This window comes from Podarcis raffonei, chromosome 3, assembly GCF_027172205.1.
Source record: "Podarcis raffonei isolate rPodRaf1 chromosome 3, rPodRaf1.pri, whole genome shotgun sequence".
NCBI classification, from domain to species: domain Eukaryota; kingdom Metazoa; phylum Chordata; class Lepidosauria; order Squamata; family Lacertidae; genus Podarcis; species Podarcis raffonei.
The window spans coordinates 58,687,681-58,697,523 of NC_070604.1; the positions used below are offsets into that span (position 1 = coordinate 58,687,681).

A 9,843-nucleotide genomic window follows, 5' to 3' on the forward strand; every position below is an offset into this window, starting at 1 on the left:
CAATATAAAAAATACATACCATAATTACAAACAAAAGCAAGCATTATTATTATTTACTAAGCATCTGAAAACCAGAATACATCTGGCTGATCTGCAGTAGGCCCTGTTTTGTGCTTGCCTGCCTCATGTATGGATAGAACAGTAAGCAGGCCCTGAAACAGGTTTGTGTGAGAACAAATGGTTCCGTACATTTAACTGAGTATAGACAGATGGGTGAGGTTTTGCTGATTAGATACCTTAATATGCCTGAAATGTGCACACTACTCCCACATCTCTAGTCAATGCCTTACAATTATGGTTACAACAATCCACTTCAAAAGTGGAATTCCCTAAATAACTGTGGTGCAGATGTGCCCCAAAACGTCCAATCCTACTTCCTTCCAGGTACCTTTGCCAGTGATTGGCGTTACATAACGTAGACATGTGTGATATCAGAGGCAGATTTGCTCCTTCAAATTTTGACCTTTTTGAGGCCACAATTCAGCAGCCTCCCCGCCTCTCATTTTTGGTTCTGCTCAATTTACTGCATCATAGTTGTGACCCAGTGTGGCAGAACTGGTTGTGCTGCCCTAAACACGCCTCTGGTGATATGCCTCTGAAAGCGTAAAATTATATTAAGCCTCTTGATTTCCTGGTGGTCTAGTGAAAAGAATTCATTGCTCTCACAGCTGCAGCCCATGTTCTATTCCCAGTCAGAGGGAAGTAGTGCTTTAGGACAAGTTATGTAGTCACAGAGCATCTGTTTTTCATGTAAAACATCCCAGATTCAGTCCCAGCATCTCGAGATAGGGGTGGAAAATCTTTCAGAGAGCCTGGAGACCTGCCGCCAATAAATGTAGAATCATAGAATCATAGAGTTGGAAGAGACCACAAGGGCCATCGAGTCCAACTCCCTGCCAAGCAGGAAACACCAGTAGATACTAGTGAGCCAAATAGTCTGAGTCAGCATAAGGTAGCTTACTGTGTCCTTACGTTTTGTGTTTGTAGAGTTTCATATCTGCTGGAATTAAAAGATCAGCTAGGTTTTTTTAATTGCTTTGAGTTAGGCTTGCAAGAAAAGTGCAAGTACTATGTGAGATGCAGGAACATCCAGACAGCTTAGAACATTAAAGCTCTAGCTTACATTCACGAACTCTTTTGTTTTAAAATATTTTTCAGAACTGCATTTTCACATTTTTTTGTATAACAAAGCTAATTCAAGTAAACTGATTTTTCTTATTATTGATAAACCAACTAAAATATCAACTACTTCAAATTATGTGGCTGCTTTTGATGCAGAGTGACTGCTTCTTATATCCAATTTGAATGGGCATTCTGAAAAAAAGTTAGCACTAACAATATCATTGGAAATAAGGCAAATTCTATGTTTGCTACCTTACAGTAGGCTTCTTCTCTTCGCTTGGCTGATAGAAACCCAGGATGCATTTGTTTCTATTCAGTGAACTGTGTGCAGTTGATATATATATATAAACATTCTATATTTTCCTTTGGTTTTGGCAGGTTTATTTGTGTTCCCTATCTATTGCCTTTGTAAAAAGAAGAGGAAAAGGCCACGAACAGAAATGCCCTGGTATGAGTGAGCCATTATATCTCTGAAAGGAGCCAGTCCTGCAAGAATTGTGGAAAACATGTGCAGCGCGCTGTGCTAGTTAACTATCCTGGCAGAAAATTCAGGGGCAACTGCCATATTTTGTCTGCACTGTACACTACTAAAGACAGACCAGATTGCTTCCCTGCTCTGCTACTTCAGACAAAATGGAGGCCTCTCAATTTTTAAAGGTTTTTTTAATCCCTCTCCCAAAAAATCAAGTTTACTTTGTTGGACAGCCTACATCTGCACTGTAGCTACACATCTACTGATTGGCCCACGAAAAGAGTATTTAATTTGGCAATCTCTTCCCCACCCCAAGTCACTGGCGTAACTCTCAGGTGGCCTTCCAGATGGTGTTTTCGGTGGACTTGTTTGTTTCAGAGGCTGGCTTCATACATAGAAGTGGTTATTCTGTCTAACATCATTGGCATAATGACAGGTGCTGAATTCAGTGGCTCCTTATTTTGTATATGCAACTTTGCCCTAAATACTGACTCATGTGTGTGCTAATAGCTACTGTACACAAATTCCCAGAACCTTATAGGGAATTTGGTGGGGAATGATTGGAACAGTATCTAGTCCAATTAAAGCAACGGGGAGATTTGTCTTGGTTATTTGGGAGAGCATTGTGTCATTTTCAGTGTTTTTGACCTGTGCAAGCTGTTTAGCAAGGCTTAAAATGTTCACGCCATTAACTTCCATCAAATACACTGAATTAAGTTAGGTGTAAAAGCCTGCCTTTTATGGTTGTTTCTGGAGTCTGACTAAAGGCATTGTGGCACATATACACACTACAGACCAGAAGTATGTTCATATCTGAACATGCAACAGCAACTAAGAATGTGGCCAAAACCAAGGCAAATGCAAGAAAAGAAACAAAAAATGTTTCTGGAGCATATTTCAGAATGTTTAGCACTATTTAGCTGGGGAAATAGCAATTTGTTCTGAAGCAGTCCAGAAGTACACTGTTTTTCTAGCCTGCACCAATACATGCCTATAGTGAGTAAGCATTTCTAGGTTTTTCCTAGGAAGATACATTCAGGACAGCTTCATAACACAAGGTCACTTAAGACACAGGATCTGTTTGTGTCCTTCTTACTGTTAGGCTCAGGTCTGGAGCAGTGCGCCAATGTAAATTATATGTCTGTCCTGGTTTGCCTAATTTCCATAGTTCTTCCCCAAAGGTTTGGGAGTATTATCAATATTAGGTGAATCACACACCAATTTGTAGGTGTATTAATCTAACCCACACATTAAATCATTTGTGTGGAGTTCGACATGTATATTTCCAAAGGTCCAGGCCTTCTTGCCTACTAAGAGAAAGGACATTACTGAATTTATGAATTGTCCCATTTGTATTGCACATTAGCAGTTAAATTAAAATGTCACCTGTGAAGTGTTATGCGTTTTAAACAATGAATAAATTCAGTAAAAACTAGTGCTATTTTTTTTTTAGTTCAGGATCAGGTACCTGGCAGTCTTATTTATATGTTCTTTTAAAAAAAAACTTGATACTTTTTGTTGAACTCAATATGTGAGGGACGTGCAGCCCATTGATTTTAAAGTTAAGAATAAGGATAATTAAGGAAGGGCTTAAAGAAATTATACTGTCCTGTTACGTTAGCAAAAGAGAATATCAGAGAAAGGAAAACCATGCAAACAATCCATTATATAACGATGGACTGTATTGTAAGGTGCCTTTCTAAGCTCTGAAGAAGTCCTTTGGGGAATGGAAGGGCGCTTTGATCCAGCAAAAGTTCCCATTAACAGGAGGGAGAAAGTGAATTTTGCTTTTACCTTCCTGTCTCTGCAGTCCCTCTCACTATCTGCCATGCTGTTCTGGAGGCTGCTTATTGAATTCTAGGATCCAACCTAGACACAGAATTATAATCTGCTGAAGTTTCTTGTTATCTTCAAAGTTCTGTTACTCAACAGAGTAGTGAAGTATTTGAAAGTTCTATGTTCTGTTGTAAGGGCAATAGACTCCACAAAATATATAAAAAGGCAACATACAGTTATTTGGAGCACATTGTACATTAAAATATTACAGCACTTCATTGCTGTAGGAGTTTGGTGATAGTACAAAATGCAACCCAATGAATATGTATTAATTGCTGGACCATAAAGCCTCATCTGAAATTGGTAGTAGATGCTACTTATCGGGCAATATGTCTCTGCCTTATGTTTCATTTTCATGTGCTAGCATCAGTCATCTTGCAACTGAAAGTCTTTAACAATATCCAAATTTACCACCTTTTCATCCACTAAAATTAGATTGATTTTAGTGTATTATGAAACCTGGCTTACTAGAGAAATGAATTAGAATGCAAACATTTTGAAGAGAAATTATTTTTGGTAAATTAATATACACTGTGCTGTTTCAAATATTTTGAGCTTGCTTAATGTTTCTCCTTTTTTGTGTTGTCTCAGAGTTGACTGCTGCCTTAAACTTTTTAAAAGATTGTATATGTTTACCTAGCCCCAAATTGCATTTTCTCAGGCCAAACTTGTGCATTTTCTTTGGTTTACTCAGGGATTTCAGTCCTTCATTAAAATGTCAAATACTCTTATGAAAAAAAGCTTTTCTAATATTTAGAAAACATTCAAACATATTAATTATATAATGAGATTTGGTGTTTGTAGTACAGGATGCATTAAAGCAATCTTGAGGCCTCTGTTTGATTTTAACATAATTCATGTACTACTTGAGCTTTCTTCTATGTTTGATTTTAGTTCTCTACTCATTTGAAATATAGCCCTTAGATCCGGGAATTTTCATGTGCAGCAGCAAGTTCTGTGCAAGGACCTTTCTGCTACAACTATTGGCTCTAGAGACAGGAAGTGCTCTCAAGTCTTGACAGAGATGGTCACTTGATTGAAAATGACTGGTCTCTCTCACACACAAACATACACGTGATCAGCAGGGGATTTGAACCATCATGGCCAACTATTATTTCAGTAGCTTGTGAAGGATACAGGAATGCCACATGATATTTCTGGGTGGGTGCAGATTTTCTTGTCTAGACAATACTTTTGTGTCCACATGGGACCACATTCTGAAGCACTCTTGCTCATGAAAGCTTACTTTTATAAGTGGGTGTAATCCCATAGGTGTTGCTCCATCGACAGAAGGCAGCCTTCAGCAGAATGAGGAGGGAGGCAATTCCTCCTCCACTGCTGATATCTCTTGTCTTGAAATGGTTTATAATACTAAGATAAGTGAAAGTGAAAGGCATGTGTATATGTTATCTATATAAGGGTAATTTAAAGTTATTTATAGAAGCAACTCTTTCCCACAAAGATACAAAAATAGCTACACGGACACAAAGGCATGACATTTTAATACTTAGATGAAACGTGTATCAATAAAACCCTGTGGTTATGCAGATTTAGGTCACTGAGTTTTTAAGTGTAACCTCAAGATGTTGATTTTATATTCAGTTTTATATTAACTTGCCTTTTCCAAAAATGGAGCATTAGCAATTATCATACAAGAAAGGAAGAGGTGCATTAGAATACTGGTTTGCTGACCCCTTTTGTAAGGCTATTTTCTTGAATAATTATCCCAAGGGGTTATTTTTTCATTTCCTTTAACAATACTTAAACAAACATACTCATTAAGCAACCATTGGAATGACTGCTGATTCACTATGTAGTTAAAATTGGGTGAAATCATATTGTTTAAAAAATCTGTTTTGCTGAACAGTTTCAGAAAGACTGTTCTGTGGTAAAACTGTTCAAGACATTCTTTGATTTGTTTTATGCAATTTGTATCCTGCTCTGTGATTATTATCTGTTGCTTTTAAATTGGAGTAACTTGATCTCAGTTACAATGAAATATGTCCCTATGCCTCTGACCATAGCTCACACACAGTAAGGGAATATTGCCTATTTTCTCTCTCTCCAATGCTTTAAAAGAAAAAAAAGTATAATATACCTTATCATAATGAAAAAAATTGAAATTGTCTATTTGGGGGACAGAACCTCCATTGCTTTTATTAGTTTAACAGTAAATACAAGACTGGATGATTTGTTCTAAAGTAGAGCATCTATAAAGTATTTTATTATCCAGATTGCTACACACTGCATATTCCAGTTTCAGAAGGTTGACAATTTTTCAATGTATTCAGACATTGCCAAGTAAAGATAGTTGTATTTGCAATGCAAGTAGGTGTAAACTATAGGTTGCAACAGATTGCCATTTTGGTCTTGACTACTGACATTCAGCCTGGATTTAATTTCAGTAAATAGGTAGCTGTTCTCTGGTTGTAAGAAATTCGTGCAATGCTTTTGGAAATGGGCACAGGAAAAATGCTTAGATATTGATTCTTACTATTAGCGCAATTTTTCTAAATCCTTTCAGGGTAAGTTTTTTTATGCATTGGCTGCTTTAATAATGGGTGGTTGTAATCACTTTAAGAATGCTGTTTCTCACTGTGGTAAAATCTTTGCCAAGACATGCCATGAATTTATTTATAAGAAACATAAATACAATATCTATCCCAGAGCAAAAGAAAACTCATCTTAGCTGAGCCAATATTTCTCATCTTCTTTTTTAAAAGAACAATTTTTACACAAAGCTGCCCCAAAATTGTTAAAGTAATTCTGTGAGTACAAGTGAGGTGACCTTCTGTTTTAAATGATATACTTTTATGTTTGCCACTTTTCCTCGCATCCCAGACATTCCAGTCTAGCAAGGAAGATTCATGCCTGAAATAATGCTTCTATTTATGTCTGGATGGGACCCCATACTGTCAAAAAATGCTGTGTGTGGAGACAAAGTTCTGGATTAAACCACACATGTGCACTCTGGCAGGTTAGCCAGTACTGTTTAAGTTTTTGTATGTATTTAATTCTGGACACACTTTCTTAACAACAGGTGATTAGAAGCTGTCATTGCTAACCATATGTCTCTGGGAAGATCTTGAAGGACACCTTTTTGTGTTGCAGTGAGATCTTTGGTTCAGGGCTAGAGCTAGGGCTAGAGTTTCATAAAGTGTAGGATACTTAATATTTACTGAAAATCTTGAATGTTCACCTGCAATTGCAGTCATAGCCAGAAGTTTCGAGAACAAAGAAGTGAACTTGTGTGCTATTTTGTGTGCCATCCTTCATAAAATGATTTAATGTATTGCCAATTGTATGTGGTGCCCTCACAATCTCAGTTTTCTGTTTCTGTAAAGTTTTTAAAGAAATTGTACATAACCCTTGATTATGTGTGAAGGATTTTTTTTAATTAAAATATATTGGGACATAGTAAAACTTCAGCTGCAACTGTTGTACTTTTGAGTTTTCCATGGGATTTATTGGATTATATAATAGAATAAGGACAATAGAAGTTATTTCTGAGAGACTGGTCTTTCAGTTTGGTAGATGATTGATGCAAAATGAAGATCAAATGGTATAATTCCTGTGGTAAAAACTAAATAAATAAAAAAAAACACTTGCTTTTCTTTGTTTTGGCATCAATGCCTTCATTTTTCTTGTGCTATCACCTATATCAGCTTGTATTAACAGCTGTGGTTCCCAAACATTTTCCACCATTTGAAAATTTAATTTTCTGCACATGCACTGTGCTAGATGCTGTATGGTTTTTATTTGTATTCCCATTATTTTTATTCCTTGTGTTTTGTATTTACAATTTGAATTCCACATAATTGTAATACAATGAAATACAGTATACAAAACAAAAGAAGCAATAAAATGCAGTTAGAAATCAATAGGAATATTTAATGTGATGGATGTACCATGTCCCATATTGAACCACAAATTCACAGATGTGCCATGGACCACCTGTGGGTGGCAGACCAGTTTGGAAATTCTGTGTTACAGAATTAATTTCAGTGACTTGGATCCAAAGTGCTCAATGCACAGAAACCAGTGGAGGCTGACTGCAGCCTGTCCTTTCCCTGCAACAGTGCAGCACCCTGTATTACCTTAAAAGCTCTCCTGCAGTGTTCCCAAACTCAGGAGTAGCTTATTCTGAGGTATGAAGGCAGGAAAACCCTGATGCACTTCAGCCAGTGACCTGTTGGGGGTGGGCATAATGTAAATATTATTCTTAAAATAAACACAAAACTTGGATTTAGATTTGCAGAAAAGCCATCCACAAATACAGAACTCTGCTAGAGTACATGTAAAGTTATGAATGGAAGAATCATGTTAGTTAAATAATCCAGGTGATTAGAATTCAAAATTTAAGCCCACTGAAAAATATTTTTCTCTTACATGTGAGTAGTCATCTTCTGACATGTGTATGCCTGTGTTTATGTATGTAAATGGCATATATGAACTGAGTAATACGTGGAAACATCGTATGTGAATGTCAGGTTTGCCATTGCGGTGGCACTTTCCCAAGAATTATAGCTGTTCCACACATTAGCATTTTGGTTTTCAAGAAGGGTGGGCAGGGACAGTTTTCAATGTAGAGATGTGAGCCAGCCATATAGTAAAAAGAGAAGTTGCTAAATGATTATGCCAGTAGCTGTTACTTGAAAACACTCTACAAAAAACCAAATAAGTGGGTACACCTGCTTAGTCAGTGTTTGCTTCCTACTTCAATTACCGGTAAATGTTTTATAGCATGACACACATACATTTAAAAATATGTTCATGCCTTGCAGATCAACTCAATTGAACATCTGTGTAGAACTTTGTATTAACTTGACTTTTCCATCCATCCTGGTAAAGGACCAAAACTAAATATGTGAAAACAAGTTTTGCTCATTTAAATAGGAAGCAATTATTTGCTCAGAAAGCGGAAGAGTAAAATAAGGTATGGCGCGGGATGGTTGTGATAAATAAAATATTAATTCCCCTCCCTTCCAGAGCTACATTCATTTCCAATGTGTATATGATACTAAGTTTTAAAATGTAGCTTTTAGATTGAAAAGTACATTCTCAGATTAAACAGTCAATTGAATGGATTTAAAACTGCTTTTTACTGCACTGCTTTAGTCTTGTTACCTTGTTACTTTTATACAATTTATCTGTGATTCTTGTAGCATTTTGACACTTCATAACAAAAAGTTGTTGTGCAAAGTCATTCCCTCTACCTAAATAACCATTTCAATATTTCAAACTAATTTTTTTACCTCTGTGTGAGACTTCAAGCAAACAGATCTACAATTTAGTATGCGATATCTAATTTTTTTAGTACAAAATATACCCCAGTCCTCTCACCAAGCTTATTTCACTGAGGCAATTGTTCATACAATCCAAAGTGAGGATTCTGGCATTACAAAACACAAACTGCTCCTTGTAGCAATGGTTTGGCCATGGAGCATTGTACTAGCAGTCTTCTTCCTACAGTGGTACCTCGGGTTACATATGCTTCAGGTTACATACGCTTCAGGTTACAGACTCTGCTAACCCAGAAATAGTAGCTTGGGTTAAGAACTTTGCTTCAGGATGAGAACAGAAATCGTGCTCCAGTGGCGCGGCAGCAGCAGGAGGCCCCATTAGCTTCAGGTTAAGAACGGGCCTCGGAAACGAATTAAGTATGTAACCAGAGGTACCACTGTATATAATAATACACGGCTCAGTTTTTAAAAATATTTGGTTCCTCTCCATTTTCATAAGAAACGCCTTTCTGGATTGCATGATAGGTCCATCTAGTCTGGTCTCCAACAGCATTTAGCTTTGCAAGCTCACAGGCAGGGCTTGAACATCATGGTCATTTCTTGTTGGTTGTCCCAGGTAATACAACATTTGTAAATGGAGGTTCCATTTACCTATTTATGGTTGATATCAGTGGAACAGCCATTTGATCTTGAAAACAATGTTTTGTTTGTGGTGTTTTAGATTAAAGTTTCAAAGTACTTAAGTAGCAATACGTTTCTTATACACGTTATATCTGTGTAGGAGCTTGGCAAACAACAACAAAAAATCTAGTAGCATTCTCAAGGCAATATTTTCCCAGCACCTTCCTAAACAACTAGGCTGCTAATGTTCATTTTGTACATCATGTTGGCTTTAACTTGCATCAAAAACACTTTGTAACATATGCCTGGCCTTGTTAAGCGAGTGCCTTTTGTTTCAAGATGGCCTAAACACTGTCTTTTGTTGTCTTTTGTTGGTGCAGAATGTACTAGTACTGTTTAAATATGTCCTGGCACATGGATCTAATATCGTCATTAGATAATACACGGGTTGTATGTGCACATGTATACAAAACTTAGAACACAAGGAATAGCATTCTCTTGCTGTATGTCCTGCTGGACAGGACCTTTTGAAATTAAATGAAGTTTCAA

The 9,843-nt window shown here is 36.9% G+C and overlaps 1 protein-coding gene across 1 annotated transcript in view; it reads left to right on the forward strand.

The window, feature by feature from the left end:
- Positions 1–9,360, forward strand: part of RNF217 (ring finger protein 217) — a 55,035-nt gene extending 45,675 nt beyond the window's left edge. Inside the window, exon 6 of the mRNA XM_053381822.1 lies at positions 1,501–9,360. Coding sequence (XP_053237797.1) covers positions 1,501–1,580 — 80 coding nt within the window. The 3' untranslated portion in view covers positions 1,581–9,360. The remainder of the gene's footprint in view (positions 1–1,500) is intronic.
- Positions 9,361–9,843: the final 483 nt, after the last annotated feature.